This window comes from Clinocottus analis, unplaced genomic scaffold (assembly GCF_023055335.1).
Source record: "Clinocottus analis isolate CAN_PGR_092001 unplaced genomic scaffold, fCliAna1.0.p SCAF_67, whole genome shotgun sequence".
NCBI lineage: Eukaryota > Metazoa > Chordata > Actinopteri > Perciformes > Cottidae > Clinocottus > Clinocottus analis.
Genome location: NW_027176226.1, coordinates 137,849 through 160,000, shown reverse-complemented (window position 1 = coordinate 160,000; position 22,152 = coordinate 137,849). Strand labels below are relative to the sequence as shown.

At 42.4% G+C, this 22,152-nt stretch overlaps 3 protein-coding genes and 1 pseudogene across 3 annotated transcripts in view; 3 read left to right on the top strand and 1 right to left on the bottom strand.

The window, feature by feature from the left end:
- The window catches only part of LOC137804857 (protein eva-1-like), a 2,684-nt gene extending 1,083 nt beyond the window's left edge, over window positions 1-1,601 (bottom strand). Inside the window, exons 1-4 of the mRNA XM_068604284.1 lie at window positions 1,480-1,601; window positions 1,059-1,094; window positions 897-947; window positions 1-122 (exon numbers count right to left, since the gene is read on the bottom strand). The exon at window positions 1-122 is cut by the window's left edge and continues 20 nt beyond it. Coding sequence (XP_068460385.1) covers window positions 1-122; window positions 897-947; window positions 1,059-1,094; window positions 1,480-1,510 — 240 coding nt within the window. The 5' untranslated portion in view covers window positions 1,511-1,601. The remainder of the gene's footprint in view (window positions 123-896; window positions 948-1,058; window positions 1,095-1,479) is intronic.
- A 5,829-nt stretch (window positions 1,602-7,430) lies between these two features.
- Window positions 7,431-12,324, top strand: LOC137804850 (GTPase IMAP family member 5-like). The gene is made up of 4 exons (XM_068604277.1): window positions 7,431-7,449; window positions 7,976-8,608; window positions 8,694-8,732; window positions 12,022-12,324. The coding sequence occupies exons 1-4, from the start codon at window positions 7,431-7,433 to the stop codon at window positions 12,120-12,122; spliced, it is 792 nt and encodes a 263-aa protein (XP_068460378.1). The 3' UTR covers window positions 12,123-12,324.
- On the top strand, window positions 9,116-11,882 carry LOC137804856 (GTPase IMAP family member 8-like). The gene has a single exon (XM_068604283.1). The coding sequence runs from the start codon at window positions 9,303-9,305 to the stop codon at window positions 11,775-11,777; it is 2,475 nt and encodes an 824-aa protein (XP_068460384.1). The 5' UTR covers window positions 9,116-9,302; the 3' UTR covers window positions 11,778-11,882.
- Window positions 12,325-18,323: 5,999 nt separating the features above from the next.
- Window positions 18,324-21,436, top strand: LOC137804849 (GTPase IMAP family member 8-like; annotated as a pseudogene).
- Window positions 21,437-22,152: the final 716 nt, after the last annotated feature.

The window sequence follows — 22,152 nt, the reverse complement described above, 5'->3', positions numbered from 1 at the left end:
GGCCCAGGGGAAGGAGCAGAAGGTGTCGGGCCCGTCGTCCGGGTATCGCTTCCCCTCGCCGCACCTCGTGCCCACGCCCACCTTGTACAGGATGTGCTCCAGCTTGATCTTGGCGTCCACGTCTGCAGGAGAGGAGAGAGGACAGAGGAGAGAGGAGAGAGGAAGCTTCTGGGTTCAAAGGTCAACTCGTCCACTCCGAGGTTCCATGAGACAGGAAGTGTAAAACCTCAGAAGCACCGAGCTCAGCGCCTCTTCTTGGACGACAGGTTTTTTTAATTGTTTCCTTAATTATCTCTGCAACCACATGGATGTTTAACTTCATTTAATTTGCTACAATACCGCAACCGTTGTGAGAAGATATCTACCTGGTTATTTTTTAAAGTAACTGTTAAGTATAATTAATTAGTTAAACGGCGTAACTTGCCCGTGGCGATCGTGAAGTTTCACTAAAACGTTCCGTTACTAAACGTCATGGAGCCTTCCTGCTCGGCCCACATTCATAAAACCTCGTCATACAGCGCGTGCGGAAGCTGTTGAACATTTCAGTACCCAGCATGACCAAATAGGCCAATGTTTTGCCATAAAATAATTGTTTTGCAAATATTTATTTTTTTTGCCAAGAAATTCTACATTTTTATGAATTTTATATATAATAACACAAGTATTAGAACTCATTTTGGGTTCCTTCCGTTCAGCAGCTGGTTTAGCTTAGCTTAGCTTAGCACAAAGACTGGAAACAGAGGGGAAAAGCTAGCCTGGCTCCGTCCAGTCAGAACTAAATGCAGCGGCTCCTCTGAAGGTCACGACATGACCTTGGAAACTTTCTGTAAACAAACAGGAATTTGAACTGTTGCTTTAAGTCGTGTTCTTCAAAGAGAAGACGAGTGTTTTCTCACCGCAGGACATCACAGCGGTCTCATTGAAGCAGGCGTAGATGACCTCTCCCTCTGTCAAAACACCACCATCACCATCATCATCACCATCACCATCACCATCATCATCATCATCATGCTGTAAACACGCTAATAAAGATTACAGTTGAATAAATAGAAACGTACCAGCAGCACGAGTGAAGCAGGAAGTTGCAGCGAGCACTGAAAACACAACACAAGTCATGTGACCTTCAGGTCAACGGCTTCATAAATAACAGTCACACTATTTATCTATCTATCCATCCATCTCTCTCTCCATCATCTCTCTCTCTCTCCATCATCTCTCTCTCCATCATCTCTCTCTCCATCATCTCTCTCTCTCTCCATCATCTCTCTCTCCATCATCTCTCCATCATCTCTCTCTCTCTCCATCATCTCTCCATCATCTCTCTCTCTCTCCATCATCTCTCTCTCTCTCCATCATCTCTCTCTCCATCATCTCTCTCTCTCTCCATCATCTCTCTCTCCATCATCTCTCCATCATCTCTCTCTCTCTCCATCATCTCTCCATCATCTCTCTCTCTCTCCATCATCTCTCCGTACTCACGGCTGAAGGCGAGCAGCCTCAGTGGGTCCATGTTGTCGTCTTCACGGTGTGACAGTGAATGCAGCGTCTGGACGTCGAGGTATTTATGTGTCCGTCCTGACGGCAGACATGCAGACGCCCGTCGTCCCCCTCCCTCTCATCCCCCCCTCGCTGCAGGCATGCGGGCCTCCTGCCCCAGATGCAGAGATGTGACCCCCTGCAGGGAGATCATAAACTCCACATGGTCCAGGACTCTGAAGCTTCAGATCTTCAAGGAAACATCTGGATCTGTTAACCAGAGAGGCACGACACACACGCACGGGCCTCAAGGGGTGTGTGTGTGCGTGCGTGTGTGCGTGTGTGCGTGTGTGCGTGTGTGCGTGTGTGTGTGTGTGTGTGCGTGTGCGTGTGTGTGTGTGTGTGTGTGTAGAGTCTGACCTCTGACCTGAACTCACAGCCTCTCATTGAACATCTTTGTGATTTTTTTCTTCTTGAAGGTGGAAAACTCACGAGCCAATCAGAGGCTTTGTGGGCGGGACTCAAAAGAGGAAACGATGTCTGTGACACGTCGTTGATTAATCTGCTGATTGTTTATGAATTTATTATTATTGTCTGGTTTATGATTAAAGCTCATCTTGATGAGGCAGACAGACACAATAACATGTCAATGAACAGCTTTAGTAAACAATAACACATCAATGAACAGCTCTAGTAAACAATAACACATCAATGAACAGCTCTAGTAAACAATAACACATCAATGAACAGCTTTAGTAAACAATAACACATCAATGAACAGCTCTAGTAAACAATAACACATCAATGAACAGCTTTAGTAAACAATAACACATCAATGAACAGCTCTAGTAAACAATAACACATCAATGAACAGCTTTAGTAAACAATAACACGTCAACGAACAGGAAACATCACTTCATGTGACTTTCTTCTGGTAAACACATAATCTACAAATAAACAACAACAATCCCTTATACGGGCTCAAGCAGCTCAAAGTCTTGATTGCATAAATAAACAACAATTCTTTATACATTAATGCATAAATGAACATTTAAAATTGATAAAAACACTTTTTTACTAAAAACCTTTGAACTCAAACAGTGAAAATCTTTACTGTCGTTTTGTTGGAAGAGAAAAACAAAACCAAATGTTTCCTGATAATTAAGAACCAGAAATGTCCCAGCATGCAACAGCTGCTCCGCCCGCGGCTCATGAATACCAGAGAGTGTGTGAGTATAAGGGTGTGTGAGTGCACGTGTGTGTGTGAGTGTGTGTGTCACAATTTTGTTGGGCGTGACAGAAAAAGTTCAACTTAAATGAACAATAAAACAATGAAACATGTTTGCTGCCACTAGAGGCGCCGTTCTACGTGAGCGCTTCTGATTTCTGTTCAGAGGAACGACCTCAGATATGAATCCTGTTGTGATCATATCATTCCCTTCAGGGTCATGCGGCGCAGCAGGAAGAAGCCTCTTCCTGCTGTGATTGGCTGCTGAAGTTGTCTAACAGGATCTGTGACCTTTGAACTGAACCCTGATGTTTGTGCACAGGCCCAACTTTTATAAACATGTTTTATGCAATGCGACTCTGCGATGGTAGATCCTTTTGAATCGTTATCATCACTACATAAATCCTAATTATAATATTTACACACAACACAGTCTTTGTCTGAGCTTAATTCCTCCTGAAAGGATTCACTTGTGAAATCACACTTAAAAAACCTTGAAGGAGTTTAGATCACAGAGGGAAAGTGGAACGTTATGATCCATCAATCTGAGGATTGATTATGATGCACAGACAGAGACTGAAGTGCTGAAAGGTTTCAGAACGAGTTTAAAACAAATGCATGAGGAGCAACAAGATGTCTCCTGCTTCCAGGTCTCAGTTTACAGAAACATCCTCATGTTTTATGACCTTTAGATCCTTGAGCAGTTTATCTGAATGTGGAAAGTTGGAAAGAAGCCCAGAGATAAACTGCTATCAATCTGTTTTAAACTGGGCCAGCTGCAGCTTCACCAGCACCAAGTGTCAGACCAAACTGTCCACGCTGAGCGACTAACGATCTGACGTCTGAGAGTAAAACTCCTTAAAGCAGAGTTCAGTCTTCTTCCCTCTGCTTCACCTCAGTGAGGCCGGTCTGCTTTCCTCTGCCGCCTCCGAGCTGCAGCGACCCTTTAATTCTCCTGTCGCTCCCTCTCCTCTGATCTCCAATCTCTGGAGTCTCATTCCCCCAAGCCCTGAACCCACAGTGACCCGGATTCCTGTTCCCCGGTCTCCAGGGCTCCAGGTGCCAGAGCACCGCCGGCATTTTTATAGTCGTCCTTTAAAGCTTAAAGTTCCACCTGATTCAGAAGGAACCACAAGGTCCCATCTGCTGTCAGGAGGATGTTAAACTGCAGGATTGTGATTCAGTTCTCATGGCAAACAATGTCTGGAGGAATGTTCTCTGCTGTCTGCTTTTTTGGATCTTCTTAGACTTTTTTACACATTTTTTGACTCCACTGCTTCTCTCGTTTTTTTCTTGGACAGTTTTGCTGTTCATTAAAATAACTTTGCGTCGTTCCTCGGCTTCATCTCTGACTGCATTGGAGTCCTGCTCCCTGTGTAATCCAGGTTATTATATTCACTCTCATGTGGTCATTAAAGGAGTTAACACCTTCACAGACTGTTGAGGCCGATGCTCCAAGAACAATGCTGACAACATGGAGGACAAGGACAGCACTGTAAGGAAGGTACTGATCTGTCTCAGGGTTCATGTCCTGGTTCTTATCTTTATGTTAAACATTAACTCAGCTGTTCAGCCCACTAGCAGAGCAAAGGTGCACTCAGGTGAGTCCGTCTTCAGTCTGCAGTTAGTGAAGAAGCAAAGAGGATCTCACCTGGTGAGAAGAAGCAACCGGAGTAGACGTTCAAGCTAACACATGTGTGTCGTCGTAAAGAAGTCAACGTTCTCACACGGATGAGTAAAATCTGATTGTTTTTTATGTTCAGGTGTCTGATGACCGTTCAGGTGATTCGCTGGAACAGCATCACTGTTTGTTGCCGTAGTAACCACCTGAACGGAGTGGAATTATAATTTTTTTTTTCTTGAAAAATATTTTTAAAATCCATGATGAAAGAACGTCCTCCAGCAGCGACACATACCTCAGGTGAGTGATGACACGGAAATATATTTTAAAATATATTGGGAAGCACTTTATATTAACTATACACACTATTTAGCATTATAATAAAGGGTTATTATAATAAATATAAGGGTTTGCGTTTCCTGTACATTATTGACGATATAGTACTGCCTCCTGCCCTAAAGCCTGAGTAAACACTTAATTCATCAATTATGAAGCATTGTTTCAACAGGAACACTCATTAGTAACTTATTAGTATGTAATGTTATCAAAGTTTTATTCTTGATAAATAAGCTTGGCTTTTTATACTTTATAATTGATGGAGTCCCCATCTGTAAATGAATTATTAAGGACCTATGGATGACGAATAAGTTAATTTATAAAGTGTTAGTAAATGATAGAAAGAGCGTGCTGGTTTCACGACCTCTAGAGACTGTCAGTATGCTAGCTGGCTAGCTCATCAGCTAGCCAGCTAGCATACTGACAGACAAGATACTCTTAATCAATAATATACGTACAAACTCTGAAACTGACGGGCATCGCCCCATCACCATCATATTAATGTTCTTTATCCCTTTTCTGTTGAAATGTAACTGAGACTTGTGTTAGCTTTGATGTTTTGTAAGGCAATGCTAGTTCGCACACAAAGTCATTCAGTAACACTTTATAAATTAACTTATTAATCATCTATAGGTCCTTAATACTTAATTTACACATGGGGAATCCATCATTTATAAAGTATGAAACACAATCATGAAACACATAATAGCTTAATGATCAAGAATAAAACATTTATAACTGTTTAGGAATTGCATACAATGCTTTGTAAATGATGAGTGAGGTCTTTACTCATGCTTTATTAATGATAAATAGTGTGTAGTTATTATAAAGTGCTAACATATATTGTTTTGTATTTATGGTGAATTTTGAAAAAATCTCCTTTAAAATGTTGTTTTCCAATGTAATTGATATTGAGAAATGTATTCATGCCTTTTATTATTCCAAGCGTCTTGAGTTCAGTCTATAGGTGAATGAAGAAGTTAGATCACCTGTTTGATAAACATTACAACAGCTATAAAAATTACAATGCAAAGTTTTAGCACCGTTATTACCACAATAACTTTTCTATCAACTCTGTGAATTCTGCTACGAATCAGTGCTAGCTATGCTAGATAATACCCAAAAGACTTTGAGAACACAACAAATTATGTTTAATTCTATTGAACTCATGAAAAATTTACGTAGAATTTGTCACTTGTCTTTACAGGCCTTGTGTATATTTGACAAAAATACATATTGTCTTATATTAATTAATATTAATTATCTGTCAGAATTTCTTGTTTCTTTCTTGGCTGAGTTCAAATTAAAAAAGCAAGCAGAAGGTTTACTCATGTTTTTCTTCTATGTTCTGGTCTGAGGGTTGAAAATAAAACTGTATTTTGCCTAAAACGCCTATCCAAGGCATACCCGAAGTAAATTACAAGCTGTACTTCACCACAACCCTCTTTCACCATTCCGACGCTCCGACAGTCTCTACAAATCCCTCTTTTCCGAGTGGACAGTCTTTCGACCGAAAACCGCGACGCCATCAGTCTAATGAATAAGACAAACTTTACAAACTGTTCATGGACTCTCAGCACAAACACCACCCTCGTTCTCAGAGCCAACCGGAGCACTACCGGGTGTATCCCACCCTCTTCAAGCGGCCTCTGTACCAGAGACATCTCCCCTTGCCATTTATTTTCCCCACACTTCACTACCAAGCCATTCACATTCATCCCTCCATCTCAGCGTTCTTTTCCATTCTCTGCTTCTCATGTCTCACCCACCTCAGCCAATTTTGGCCAATTCGCCCCCACCTCGACACTGGCCACCCCAGACACACGGACCGCTCCAACAGGGCTTCCTGGTAAATGACGCAGCCACAGGAGCAGCTCGGGGTAGGCCGTCTTGCCCAGGGATGCATTGCCGTGGACTGAGGAACAGGGCATCCAACTGCCCGTCCCCCAACCCGAGAATGACCCACTCTATCCCTGAACCACAGTAGCCAAAGACCTTGCTTTTGCTTTTGCCTTATGGACAAAGTATTAAAGTTCATGTTCTTGCCGGCTTTCTTTGGCCCAGAGTGTACCGCTACACACCCCGTCCACCATCCGTTACGACGTGCCACCACGTCCGACATCTCCATCCTCCCAACATCATTGTCTATCACCTGAAACGCAGCAAGACCAAGCAACACAGTACACGTTCCCCCTCCGACTAGACTCGTACCTAAGTCCATACCAACCTTCGGACTACTTAAGCTCGACATCAGCCAACCGATCTTCTCAGCGAGACTCTTTTCGCCATAGAGATGGGCAAGGAGGCCACACGGTTCCAGTAAGCACTACCATTAAGATGCTAACATGATTAATCTCTAACAACTTCAGAAACGTTCATCAGCACTCTTCTTTTCCTTTATGAAGCTCTCTCTTTGGGACTTTTGTCTACTGCCAGAGCTTCTGAAGAGACGGTCCCCGCTCACCAGTCTCCACCCCCCCAGTCGTTCTCTCCACCTACCGGACTCCAGCAGTCTCTCATCGCACCCCTCCAACACCCTCTACCCTTCTTGTTCCTGCTCCCCTACATCTCCTCATCCCTTCATCCCTCGACCCCTTTCCGCTTCCTTAATCCAACCCTCTTGTTCCATCTCGCAATGAACCGTCTGTAAACTCATATCACTATTGCCGTGGTCTTTGTTCATGAATTGGACATTTTATGTTCTCCTCTCTTCAGTTTCTAAAACTCCACCGTTGGTTTGGTGTGTGAGGTTTCCAGCAGAGTGACGACATGGCGACTGCAGCAGCCGGTGAGCTCAGTCAGACTTCATCAGTCTGGACAACCATTGTTTCCATAGTAACATACCTTTGGACTTGTTGTTCACAGAGATAAATCACACATTCAAGATGTTATATTACTTCAATAGCTTGATCTCAAAGTGCATTCATAACATAATATCATAAAATTAATATTGAACAAAACACTGATTCCGTACAACATGACATTACACTCCAACAAACATATTTTTATTCAAGACGCGAATGAATCAATGTTGTGTTTTCTTCAGTCGCAGATGATCTGCAGCCTGTGAAGCGGAGGAGCAGCCTTGTACGGCTGCCACCTTTAAGTGAGTTAAACTGATCTGAGTCAGAATCTGTTCATTAACATGTAGTTACAGTGTCCCAGTTTATGTATTTTTATATTTACAAACTCAGTGGTGAGTGTGCAATTTCAAGATAAGTTGATAACCCTAACCCTATGCTGACGAGTCCACAAGTCGACTTTGGTTATGAATCTAGTTTTATTGTATTTCTAACTCAGCGTTTCCTCCTCAGTGTCTGAGCTGAGGGTTGTTCTGCTGGGGAACAGCTGGTCTGAGAGGAGTTCAGTGGGGAACTTCATACTGGGAGAGACTGTGTTCACTGAGGAAGAACCAGATCACTGTGTGAGAGGAAGAGGAGAGTTACAGGAGAAACAGATAGTTGTCATCAACACTCCAGATCTGCTGCAGCCCAACATCTCTGAAGACAAACTAAGAAGACATGTAGAAACCTGTAAGAACCTCTCTGGTCCTGGACCTCATGTGTTCCTGCTGGTTCTCCAGCCTGAAGACTTCACTGAAGAACTCAAAGAGAAGCTCTGCAGAGTCCTGGACCTCTTCAGTGATCAATCATTTGATCATTCATTGATACTGATATCAACACCCAGAGAGGAGAGTTCAGCCTTCATGGACAAAGACCAGCCCTTAAAGGACCTGATCAGAAAGTGTAGATACAGAAACCTGAACCAGAAGAACCTTGAACGTGCAGAGCTGTTAGCACGTTTGGGTCAAGTTGTGAAAGAGAACAATGGAGAGCATCTGGTGTGTGATGTATTTGTAGATGCAGCACCAGGTTTGGCTCTTGATCGGGAACGTCTGAAACAAGCAGAAGGAGTCGGTTCTAGATCTCATCCATTAAAATCTGTTGGTAAGTACAGCACAGTCATTCAGTTCATGAATAATGAATAGCTTCATATTTACTTTACTTACTTTGACATGACTGTCTTTTACAGCGGGGAAAGTTCCCAGTAAAATGACCCAGTTGCCCCAATGTAAGTAGATCACATGTTATTATGCAGGCACAAACAGTAGCACTAATACAACACAGATGTACTTTATATGAAATATGCAGCATTTTGATATCTGTGGTTTTAGTCGTGGGAAAAGGAAAAGGTAATCTCAGTGAATGCTGCTGACTGATAAGGACCCTTCATGAGCAAACTAACAGATTTACAGTCATGCTAATTTAAGTTTTTGTATCATGGAGGATTATGGTTCATATTTGTTCAATGTGGAGAGGACATTTATCTTTACACCCTAAGAAACAATCAATGACTAATGTCTGCAGCCCTCTTTGTTAAATTAATGAATTGTTGAGAATCCATTGGAATCTTCTAACTAATATTATATTTGTTATTTCATAGCATCTGAACTCAGAATTGTGATGTTTGGAAAAAGTGAGGACAAAAAGAAAACACTGTGCAATTTCATCATTGGAAGCATAGAGGTTAAATATGTCAAAATGAACCCAAACAAGCACAGTGGGCGGTGGAGAGAACATCCTGTAACAGTGGTGGAAACTCCTGACGTCTTCAAACTGTCTGAGGAATCAATCAGAAGAGATGAAGAGCTGTGTGACTCTTTGTTCACCAGGACCAAATGTTCTGCTGCTGCTAGTGAAGCCTTCTGACTTCACTGAGGAGAACATGAAGAAACTGAAGTTCAGCCTGAGTTTGTTTGATCAAGATGCTTTTCAACACTCAATGATCATCCTGACACATGAGGAGGGTGCAACACGTTGTGTTCGTCAGCTCCTTCAAGACTGTGGAGGACGACACTACAGGATGTTTAGAGAAGACCACACACAGTTAATGCAGAACATTGAGAAGATTGTGCATGAAACCAAAGGAACCTTCCTCACCTTCTCTGACCACATGAAGCCATCTTTAAACCTGGTTCTTTGTGGGAGGAGAGGAGCAGAGAAGACTTCAGCAGCCAAGGCCATTTTAGGTCAGACAGAGCTTCATTCAGTCTCCAGCTCACCAGAGTGTGTTAAACATCAGGGAGAGGTGAGTGGACGTCGGGTTTCTCTGGTGGAGCTGCCGGCCTTGTGTGGAAAACCTCAGGAGGAAGTGATGGAGGAATCCCTCAGGTGTATCTCCCTCTGTGACCCTGAGGGCGTCCATGCCTTCATCCTGGTCCTTCCTGTGGGTCCCCTCACTGATGAAGACAAGGGAGAGTTAGAGACCATCAAGAACTCTTTCAGCTCTTCAGTCAATGACTTCATCATGATTCTGTTCACTGTGGACTCAGATCCTGAAGCTCCAGCTGTCGTTACGTTTCTGAAAAAAGATAACGGCATCCAAGAGCTCATTCAGAGCTGTGGAGGAAGATGTTTTGTCCTCAACATCAAGGACCAGCAGAAGATCCCAGAGCTGTTGGATTCTGTGGAAAAGATGAGAGTTGAAGGATCCAGATGCTTCACAATGAAGATGTTCACCAAGTCTCTGATGGAGAAGGTTGTAAACCAGGAAAACATTAACACAACACTTAAAGCTGAACTTATGGATCTAAAACATAAAGGTAAGATTGGAACAGATGATGAACATCAGAGCAGAGAGAGTCTCAGGATGCTGCTGATTGGGAAGACTGGCAGCGGGAAGAGTGCAACAGGAAACACCATTTTGGGTCAAAAACATTTTGAATCTAAAGTCAGCTCAAAGTCAGTGACCAAGTTGTGTCAGAAAGCAACAGGACAGATTGATGGACAGCCTGTCGTCATAGTCGACACCCCCGGCTTGTTTGACACGACTCTGACGAATGATGACGTTCAAGAGGAACTTGTGAAATGCATCAGCTTGTTGTCTCCTGGACCTCATGTGATCTTACTGGTGCTGCAGATCGGCCGCTTCACAAAAGAAGAAAAAGACTCTGTGGAGCTCATCAAGAAATATTTTGGCAAGAAGTCTGCAGATTTCATCACCATCATATTCACCAGAGGAGACGAACTGAAAAATCAAACATTTGAGCGTTACCTTGAAGAAGAATGTGATGACTTCGTCAAAAACCTGATACATGACTGTGGAGACAGACACCATGTTTTCAACAATGAGGATCTGAATCATACTCAGGTCAGCGAGCTGCTGACAAAGGTTGAAATAATGGTGAGGGAAAATGGCGGCAGCTGTTACAGCAATGAGATGTTCAAAGAGGCAGAGGAAGCAATAAAACACGAAGTGGAGAGAATACTGAAGGAGAGGGAAGAAGAGATGCAGAAACAGAAAGAGAAACTTGAACGAACACATGAGGAAAAAATACAAGCAATGGAAAGAAGAATAGAAGACCAAACAGCTGAAATTAAACAAGAGAGACGACAGAGAGCAAAACAACTTCAAGAAATGGAAGATAACATATACAAAGAGCGTGAAAAGAGAAAAAAAGAACAGGAAAAGAGAGAAGAGGAGGACAACAAGAGGAAAAGGAAGGAAGAAGAAGAACAACAACAGTGGAAAGAAAATTGTAAAAAAATTGAGAAAAAGATAAAGTCAGAATTAAAAGAAAAGGAAGCCATTGACAGAGAGTTAGAGCAAAGTAGAGAAGAGATGAGAAAACAACGAGAATACAGGAAGAAGGAAAGAAAAGAATGGCGGAAGAAACGACGTCAAGAAGATGAACAGAAACAACTTGAGGAGCAAACTAAACTTAGAAAGCTGCTTGAAGAATACAGAGAAGAAAGAGAAAAACATGACATCACAAGAAAAGAAGAAGATCGAAGAAGAAGAGAACAGGAGGAGAAGGAGAGAAAAGAACTGAAGGAAAACTACAAGAAGGAAGAGGAAGAAATGAAGAGTACATATAAAGAAGAGGCCAGAAAACAAGCTGAAGAGTTCAATGAGTTCAGACAGAAATACACCAAAGACTTCACAGCGCTGATGGAGAAGCACATGGAGGAAATACAGGACCTGAAGAAAAGGCATGAAGAACAAGTGAGGGATGACAAATGTCTAAAAGAACAAATAAAGAACATGGAGAAAAAACAAAAAGAAGAAATTAATAAACTCAAAGACAAATACAAAAATAAGTGTTTCATCCTGTGATCACCCAACTGAAGCAAGTGGAACATCATCTAAAAGCTGCTGTCTGGCTCTTTCAAGGCTGCTTGGCCCTCTTCCCTTTTCCCACATCATGTCAATTATAATCAATTCAACCCACAAACATCCAAAAATAAATGCATTGGACTGTTGAAGAGCTAAAGAACTTGCTTAGCAGTGTCCATGGAGGCCAGCAAGAAAGTTCTTTGACAAGATAAACATAAATGTTGTTTTCTCTCAACATTCGCAGATATGAGCAATGTTGGAGGGCAGCAACGTACTGATTCAGCGTCTACTCCGTTTGAAATGAGGTTTAACTCCCTGTGTGAGAACATGCTGCCACACCAGTGAGATTGTTTGGACTAATCATGCCAATTGTTTTGCACTAATCCTTTGTATATAGACATGAGTTATGTCTACATACTATGCATCTTACTACGTTAATGTGTGTTTCTGACTTCCTGTCCTCATCCTGATATATTGCTTGGGAGATGTGTGTTATATGCCACTTACCTGTGTGATCACGTTGAAAACCAACACAGAAGGCAAAGCATGAGGCTCTTCGTTATTGTATGCACGGTTGGAAACTGTTGAAATGTTTTCCTCATGCGATCATTTCAGGAAGGACCAGGTTGTGTGACTAAAGTGAAATAATGAAGTTCCTCTTTGACTAACAAAGAGAGTGTATCCTGTTGAAGTCATAATGTGTGTGTGTTAAACTGTTGTAAATAATGATGTCATTTAGAATGTGGGTATGTTATGATCAATCTGTAATGTAATCAAAGAAGTGAATAATTGAGCTGTTGCTATGTCCCTGCTAATAATCCTGCAATAAATATATAATCTGCATTTAAAGAAAAGTAGTCCTGAGAGTTTATCAGAAGAAAGTATTGAAGTGTATTCATGGTTGTAAAAAGCTAAGTACTGTGTGCATAACATCAATATAGTTCTAAATAGTTATTCTAGTTCCTAGTCCACTGAACAGACCCTTAGAGCTTAAATCCTAGCTGTTAAAACCTAACCTGGCACCTCAGCAAGAGCCAAGGTCCTTTAGAGGAAAGCTGCAGTCAACTGACTGATAGCTGCATTCAGCCAAAAGGGTCTCGGTCAGTGGAAGCAGTGAGACAACCAGGAAGGACAGCAGTGAGACAACCAGGAAGTACGGCAGTGAGACAACCAGGAGGGACGGCAGTGAGACAACCAGGAGGGACGGCAGTGAGACAACCAGGAAGGACGGCAGTGAGACAACCAGGAGGGACGGCAGTGAGACATTCAGGTGAGTTTCCTCGACCACAAGCTTAAACAGATCTACAAAGTTCTACGAAGATCCGGACCCTTTGAATGGAGAGCTGGTTCATCAGCCCGTCCTGTTGAAGGGTCTTATCTCCCGGATCTAACATCTCTCAATCAATAGATGGTTAAATGGCTCTTAATAAGTAAATAAGCCCAGTTCTAGCCACACAGTGAAACATATAGCTTATTAATTTAATACTGAAATTGAGGTTAGGAGATGCGTTTCCTCTGTAGGGCTCAGCCTTAGAGATAGAGTAATGAGATGAGGTTCCTCTGTAGGGCTCAGCCTTAGAGATAGAGTAAGGAGATGAGGTTCCTCTGTAGGGCTCAGCCTTAGAGATAGAGTAAGGAGATGAGGTTCCTCTGTAGGGCTCAGCCTTAGAGATAGAGTAAGGAGATGAGGTTCCTCTGTAGGGCTCAGCCTTAGAGATAGAGTAAGGAGATGAGGTTCCTCTGTAGGGCTCAGCCTTAGAGATAGAGTAAGGAGATGAGGTTCCTCTGTAGGGCTCAGCCTTAGAGATAGAGTAAGGAGATGAGGTTCCTCTGTAGGGCTCAGCCTTAGAGATAGAGTAAGGAGATGAGTTTCCTCTTTTTATGAAAACTGGGTTTCATAAATCGTGCGAAAGTGGCACACTGTAGAGATAATGCAAATTCAGGTTTTGTCTTGATATCTTACAGCCGGTCTGGTACCCCTGGTTATCTAACTCTCGTACCCCTGGTACTCTAGATTAGTGGGACAAAGCCTGATTTTCAACTTTTTTTTAACTTTTGGGAAAAAGTTATTTCTTCCTGTCTTGGTCTTATGGAGGAGAGGCTAGGGGGGTGAGTGTGCGTTAGCGTGTGTGTGTGTGTGTGTGTGTGTGTGTGTGTGTGTGTGTGCGTGCGTGCGTGCGTGCGTGCGTGCGTGCGTGCGTGCGTGCGTGCGTGCGTGTGTGTGTGTGTGCGTGTGTGTGTGTGAGAGCAGACAGGTGCAGGTCGTTTCATTCAGCAACAATGTTGCAGTGTGTGTCTCTGCTGCAGTTTACAACATTGTTGATAAATGAAACGAGCGACACCTGTCTGCTCTCACTTTCCCGCTCTTTCTGCTGTCGTGTTGAAACAGTCTTTATTCTTTATTCCTCATTCTTTGTTCTTTATTCTTTATTCTTCATTCTTTATTCTTTATTCTTCATTCTTTATTCTTTATTGCTTATTCTTTATTCTTTATTTTTTATTCTTCATTCTTCATTTTTTATTTTTTATTCTTCATTCTTCGTTCTTTATTCTTTATTTTTTATTATTCATCCTTTATTATTATTTTTTTATTGTTCAGGATGAGCACCAGCACCAGTACCAGAACCAGAACCAGAACCAGAATCAGGACCAGAACCAGGACCAGAACCAAAACCCAAACCAGTACCAGAACAAGAACCAGGACCAGAACCAGGGCCAGAACCAGAACCAGAATCAGGACCAGAACCAAGGCCAGTGCCAAGATCTGAACCAGGACCCGAACCAAAACCAGAACCAAAACCAGAACCAGAATAAGCCCGCAGCAGCTAGCAAGTGAATAAATATGGTTGTATTTATTACATTTTATGTTTAAAACAAAGCGAGTAGAACAGTAATTCATAGATGTCTCTATCAAAGGTAAAGGGTCAATATGAACTATACATTATGATTATATTGCTTGTAATTGGGATGAAGTGAACTCCTGTTGAGCATTTTAACATGACAGTGTTTAATAATACTACAGAAAGATAAAACAGATTAAAATATGACAGTTTTGCAGAGCCTCCACAAGATGGCGCCGTGTCACATAAATGAAAACCCTGATGGAAACAAACCCCAGTGGGGAAAAAGTTCTATATTATTAAAAGTTAGATACTTTATTAATTGGTCATGTTAGTGATTTAGTAACAGACTCCATTTCATTACAGAAGAATATGCATTTTAATTTAAATACTTTTGTATTCGTTAAGTTTAAACATTACAATATGTCCTCTCGTACTCAGAAGTTGCACGTTCAGCATGAACATCAACTCAAATCAACCTTTACAAAAACAGAACTGCACAAACTCCATGTTATAACCTTCTGTCCCAGCGCACAACATCGGTCTCTTTTGTTTCCTGTATGTTTTAATGAAAGACAAGATGGGGGAAGAATTATCCTGTGACACTCAAAATGTTCTCATGTTTATTATGTTAATAAAAAAGGAACAAAAACTCCATGAATGATCATTAAAATCTCCAAACAGTTATTATATACATCTTGTTCACGTTCATGAGATGTCGTCTCAGTGTTCGTGTTCTATAAGACATAGATTATATGTATACTATATGAGATATAGATGACATATGACATGTATGATCTATATCTTCTAGAACATGTCGTCTCTTGTCGGGTCAGAGCAGAAACCTGAAGGGTCACATTCTTCTCTTCCCTCCTGAAACTTCTACTGTCACTTTCTGTTGTCTGCAGCAGCGCCGGAGCGTTTCAGCTGATTATCAGGTAAATATATGAATGGATCATAATGTAGCTCAATATGCTGTTAGTTTATTATCAGGTAAATATATGAATGGATCATATTGTAGATCTATATGCTGTTAGTTTATTCTTTAGCATGGAGCTACAGGACTTTAGGAGGCTGCTCAAGAGAATATGTCTTCAGGTGGTGATGAAACCGTTATTATTATTATTATTATTATTATTATTATTAAAGGACTGTGAATCTGTTGAAATGGGGAACAAGCAGGACGGTGTGACGTCATTAAAGGTAATCTGGCGTTTCCTTTAGAGAGTTTAATGTTGAGAGACGGCGCTTCACTTTAATGAAGGCCGTCGTGTTTACAGGTGAGTGAGTGCAGGTGCGCAGGTGAAGCAGTTTGAGGCAGAAGTCAATGCATGTTACGCAACAAAAGGTTTTTAAATACATATTTTACTACTTTGAGTTTATTGTTGAGTCAATATTTATTTCACAAGAGCTCAATGAGAGAAGTATGATGTTGATGTGACGTTTAAAGACGACATTTAAGATTCTAGTAGTTACACTGAAAAGGGGGAGGAGTTACGTCACCATAGTGAGCAAAGTGACATTTAACCCAGAACAACCTGACTTCGAGGAACATGTTGAGGAAATAAAACGGACTAAAGAGAAGACGTAGAACACATTCCTGACATCGTTTTCAAAAGATAATGTCAAATATTTCAAATGTTGCATGTCACATTGTTTTAATGGTAAAACAATTGTTTTAATAATTACATTATTATAACATGCTTCTTTGGGGTTTACATCTGTTTTAATCTGTTTTTATTTTTACATGTTTAGGTTAAATTCCTGATGTTTTATATAGTTTAAAGTAACGTGCTCACAGCAGGTTCAATACATTAAAGGACATGTTAAGTAAGCATTCTTAAACGGGTAAATCTTCACCTTTAACAACAAAAAAACTAGCTTTTTAAATTCAACATTTCCTGCAGATCTGTCACAACCTGCAGCAGCCATCTTGAAAAGGTTGTTCTGGAAACACATCATCACATGACCTGTCACATGACCCACCAGGATGTTCAGTAGGCGTCACTTAGTGACTTCATGAGTTATAATCAAGGATGAAGCTGTTCATGGACACCTAAAGGATGTGTGACACCTGTGTCACCGTGGGGTCCTTTTGGGTTTTAATAAATGACTTTTAATAATAATATAGTAATATTTCCCCTTCTTCTTCCAGGTGGTGAACCTGCACTGGTCTTCGTGGAGTTGTTCTCTGAAGCTCTCAGCAGAGAGACGTCATGGCGTCTGCAGCAGCAGGTGAGTCCAGTCAGACCTCATGAGTTCCTGTCTCTCTGAGCTCACAGATCACATGTAGTCAAACACTGTGAGCTCACATAATACAGTCCTGCAGTATGAAACATGAGGAGCACACGCTTCACTTTCAGCTCTGACTGATGCTGCGTTCACTATTATTCACATTTACAGTTTCTTCTTTAAACATCATGATTTATGTTTATCTTTGAGGACACTGATACTTTATTCACTTCCCTTCATTTCTTTGAGTGTTGTGCTCTGCAGCCGCTCTGATGCTGTTTCAGTTTCTCCTGTCATGTTGTTGTAATGAAGCTGCACGGTGGTGTAGTGTAGTAGCACTGCCGCCTCACAGCGAGAGAGTTCTGGGTTTGGTTCCCCGTGTGGGCGGTCCTTTTTGTGGAGTTTGCATGTTCTCACCGTGTCAACGTGGGGTTCCTCCAACAGTCCAAAGACATTCAGACAACTCTAACCTGCCCCGAGATGTGAGTGGTTGTGTTCTCTATGTGAGCCCTGAGAGAGGTTGGACACCTGTCCAGGTGAACCCTTCTTCGCCCAATGACAGCTGGGATCAGCTCCAGCACCCCTGCAACCCTTAATAGGATACCCTCTCGCCTCACAGCGGTTCACAGTGTGTGCGGTCCTTCTTATGGAGTTTGCATGTTCTTCCCGTTTCAGTGTGGGTTCCCTCCAGGTTCCTCCAACAGTCCAAAGACATTCAGACAACTCTAACCTGCCCCTAGATGTGAGTGGTTGTGTTCTCTATGTGAGCCCTGAGAGAGGTTGGACACCTGTCCAGGTGAACCCTTCTTCACCCAATGACAGCTGGGATCGGCTCCAGCGCCCTGAATAGGATAAGCACATTGATAAAGGAACGTTGTTGATAATTGCAGCTTTTCCTTTGAGAGCCAACATTACATATCCCATGTTTACATTAAATGAGCACAATGCAAGTAGAGATTTCTGACCGTGAACAGATCGTTACTATCAATAAATCCTGCTCTGATAGCCCCTCAAGGTAAATGGACTGTACCTTCATTGCGCCTTTTTAGTCTTCTGACCACTCAAAGTGCTTTTCACACTTCTTGTCATTATGCAGTTATTCATACACTGATGGGAGTGGCTACCATGCAAGGTGCCACAGGCCCATCAGGACTATCTCACCATTCATACACTACAGGAACAGCCTGCGGAGGCAAATCTGTGTGAAGTGTCTTGCCCAAGAACACATCGACATGGACTAGTGAAGACGGGGAATGAATTGCCGATCCTTCGCCCCTTAAAGGTGTCCCCCAAGATTCAGTACTTGGTCCCCATGTCTTCATCCTTTTCTTGCTCTTCTATGCCAACATCATACGTCACCACAGCCTCCATTTCCAATTCTATTCTGACAACACACAACTATATCTTCACCAAATCCATCACACCCACTACCTAGTCCACCATCAGCAACTGCCTCACAGAGAGAAAGACATGGATGCAAGCCAACTTCCTCAAACTCAACAGCGACAAATACAAAATCTTCATCATTGGCCCCAAATCACTCAACAAATCCCACCACAACTTCTCCCTCTCCATCGATGGCACCTCTGTTTCTGCATTCACACAAGTCTGTAACCTCGATGTCTTTCATCCAACCTTATTCTTTGTTACATCACAAAAACGTACTCAGCTGCCCATCTGCTCTTCAAGTCCCGCACCAGAGATCACATCACCGTAGTCCTCCAAAACCTGGCATACAGCAAAGAATCCAGTTCAAGACTCTCCTTATCACCTGCAAAGCCCTTAAACAACCATAAACACCTCCATACCTTTGTGACCTGTGGCCTCAGATCGGCCAACGCCAACCGCCTCACCCCCCCTCCTCTGTCCAAGCACCAGGCCTGGGGGAAGGGCCTTCTCCATTACTGCCCACTCCCTCTGGAACTCTCTCTCTGATGGGAGTGCACAAAGCAGTGGAACGGTAACGTGCAAAACCAGCATAACAGTAAGTTCCACGGTCTTTATATGTGATGGTGGATGAAGGGGAGTTGAGGAGGAAAGAAGTTGCTCTGAAGTCTGGCGGTTCAACAGCCGATGCTTCTGTATCTTTTCCGGCTGTGTTTATCCTTCCGGCTCTGAGCCGGCACCTCTGGACAATAATGGATTGACCGCTATGTTCTTCACGTACAAATAAAAAATAATAAAGATTCAATGCCAATTCATCCTTCCTTCTCTTTAAATAAAGAATTGATGTGAATGAATCAATGTTGTGTTTTCTTCAGAGTCAGATGATCTGCAGCCTGTGAAGCGAAGCAGCAGCTATGAATGGCTGCCACCTTATAGTGAGTTAAACTAATAAGAGTCAGAATTATTGTTCTGTTTATTAACATGTAGTTACCGTGTTCATAGATGGTGGGTCACTAGTGAATGTGGGGAAGTTTCAAGATGACAACAGCTGACCCATTCACTGTAGTCCACCTTTAAAAAGCTGTGACTTTCTCATTTGTTCTGAAGCCAGTTTTATTGTTTACAGTTGAAAAGTTTTTTTACTAACTCAGTGTTTCCTCCTCAGTGTCTGAGCTGAGGGATGTTCTGCTGGGGAACAGCTGGTCTCAGAGGAGTTCAGTGGGGAACTTCATACTGGGAGAGACTAACTTCACTGATGAAGAACCAGATCACTGTGTGAGAGGAAGAGGATGGTGGAAAGAGAAAGAAATAGTTCTGATCAACACTCCAGATCTGCTGCACCCCAACATCTCTGAAGACAAACTAAGAAGACATGTAGAAACCTGTAAGAACCTCTCTGGTCCTGGACCTCATGTGTTCCTGCTGGTTCTCCAGCCTGAAGACTTCACTGAAGAACTCAAAGAGAAGCTCTGCAGAGTCCTGGACCTCTTCAGTGATCAATCATTTGATCATTCATTGATACTGATATCAACACCCACAGAGGAGAGTTCAGCCTTCATGGACAAAGACCAGCCCTTAAAGGACCTGATCAGAAAGTGTAGATACAGAAACCTGAACCAGAAGAACCTTGAACGTGCAGAGCTGTTAGCACGTTTGGGTCAAGTTGTGAAAGAGAACAATGGACATATGAGCTGTGACGTCTTAGAGGATGAGGGTTTGACCAGGACACCAAAGTCTGACCACATGAAGCCATCTTTAAACCTGGTTCTGTGTGGGAGGACAGGAGCAGGGAAGACTTCAGCAGCCAAGGCCATTTTAGGTCAGACAGAGCTTCATTTAGTCTCCAGCTCACCAGAGTGTGTTAAACATCAGGGAGAGGTGAGTGGACGTCGGGTTTCTCTGGTGGAGCTGCCGGCCTTGTGTGGAAAACCTCAGGAGGAAGTGATGGAGGAATCCCTCAGGTGTATCTCCCTCTGTGACCCTGAGGGCGTCCATGCCTTCATCCTGGTCCTTCCTGTGGGTCCCCTCACTGATGAAGACAAGGGAGAGTTAGAGACCATCAAGAACTCTTTCAGCTCTTCAGTCAATGACTTCATCATGATTCTGTTCACTGTGGACTCAGATCCTGAAGCTCCAGCTGTCGTTACGTTTCTGAAAAAAGATAACGGCATCCAAGAGCTCATTCAGAGCTGTGGAGGAAGATGTTTTGTCCTCAACATCAAGGACCAACAGCAGATCCCAGAGCTGTTGGATTCTGTGGAAAAGATGAGAGTTGAAGGATCCAGATGCTTCACAATGAAGATGTTCACCAAGTCTCTGATGGAGGAGGTTTCAAGACTCAAAGCTGAACTGCAGGATGTGAAACAGAAGACAGAGGTGGAATGTGATGATGAACCTCAGAGCAGAGAGAGTCTCAGGATGGTGCTGATCGGGCGGACTGGCAGCGGGAAGAGTGCAACAGGAAACACCATTTTGGGTCAAAAACATTTTGAATCTAAAGTCAGCTCAAAGTCAGTTACCAAGTTTTGTCAGAAAGCAACAGGACAGATTGATGGACAGCCTGTCGTCATAGTCGACACCCCCGGCTTGTTTGACACGACTCTGACAAATGATGAAGTTCAAGAGGAACTTTTGACCTCATGTGATCTTACTGGTGCTGCAGATCGGCCGCTTCACAGAAGAAGAAAAAGACTCTTTGGAGCTCATTAAGAAATATTTTGGTAAGAAGTCTGCAGATTTCATCACCATCATATTCACCAGAGGAGACGAACTGAAAGATACAACAATTGAGAGCTACATAGAAGACAGTGATGACTCATTGAAAGAACTCCTAACTGAGTGTGGAGGAAGATACCAGGTCTTCAACAACAACGATCCGACGGACCTTACACAAGTCAACGAGTTGATGAAGAAGAGCAACCAAATGATGAAGGAGAAAGGAGGCAGCTGCTTCACCTCAGAGATGTTCCAGGAGGCCGAAGCAGCAATACTGAAGGAAGTGGAGAGAATCCTGAAGGAGAAAGAAGAAGAAATGCAGAGACAGAACAATGACTTACAAAACATGAAGAAGAAATGGAAGCAGTAAAGAGAAGAATGAAACAACAAAAGGAGGAGCTTCTTAAAGAACTTAGGGTTAACAAATGAAAGCAGTGAAGAGAAGAACAAATCAAGATTGTAAGACTTCTTAATTACGTCACGTAAGAAAGTCTCTTTGTGACGGACGCTACGTTGTTACGCTACATTATGTAGCGTAACAACGTAACGTAACAATTTAGCCTACGTTGTTACGCTACGTTGTTATTAAGCTACATTGTTATTAAGCTACATTGTTATTAAGCTACATTGTTATTAAGCTACATTGTTATTAAGCTACATTGTGGCGCTACATTGTGGAGCTACATTGTTACGCTACGTTGTTACGCTACGTTGTTACGCTACGTTGTTACGCTACGTTGTTACGTTACGTTGTTACGCTACGTTGTTACGCTACGTTGTTACGCTACGTTGTTACGCTACGTTGTTACGCTACGTTGTTACGCTACGTTGTTACGTTACGTTGTTACGTTACGTTGTTACGTTACGTTGTTACGTTACGTTGTTACGTTACGTTATTACGCTACGTTATTACGCTACTTGTTAATCGGTTTGTATTTTTTAAATTCCGAGGGGAATTCTGGCCTGGAAAGGATTTAAATCCAGTAAATGCTATGATGCTGATGGTTAACAGGTTTGATGTTCGCTGTGTGTACACTAGCTTATTACCACCACACACAGAGTCCAGCTGAGGCAGATTGAATGTCTTCAGTTGTGAAGGTATTGGACTCATTAACATGTTGACCTGAAGATTGTTCTGTGAGGAAGAGTCAATAAAGTTATGACAGGTCATCCTGAATGATGACCCACATTTCATCACAATC

Coding starts and splice junctions, on each gene's coding strand:
- LOC137804856 (XM_068604283.1), top strand. CDS start 9,303: ATGAAGAGCTGTGTGACTCTTTGTTCACCAGGACCAAATGTTCTGCTG.
- LOC137804850 (XM_068604277.1), top strand. Junction 8,609..8,693: donor TCATCCATTAAAATCTGTTG/GTAAGTACAGCA, acceptor TGTCTTTTACAG/CGGGGAAAGTTCCCAGTAAA. Junction 8,733..12,021: donor AATGACCCAGTTGCCCCAAT/GTAAGTAGATCA, acceptor CAACATTCGCAG/ATATGAGCAATGTTGGAGGG.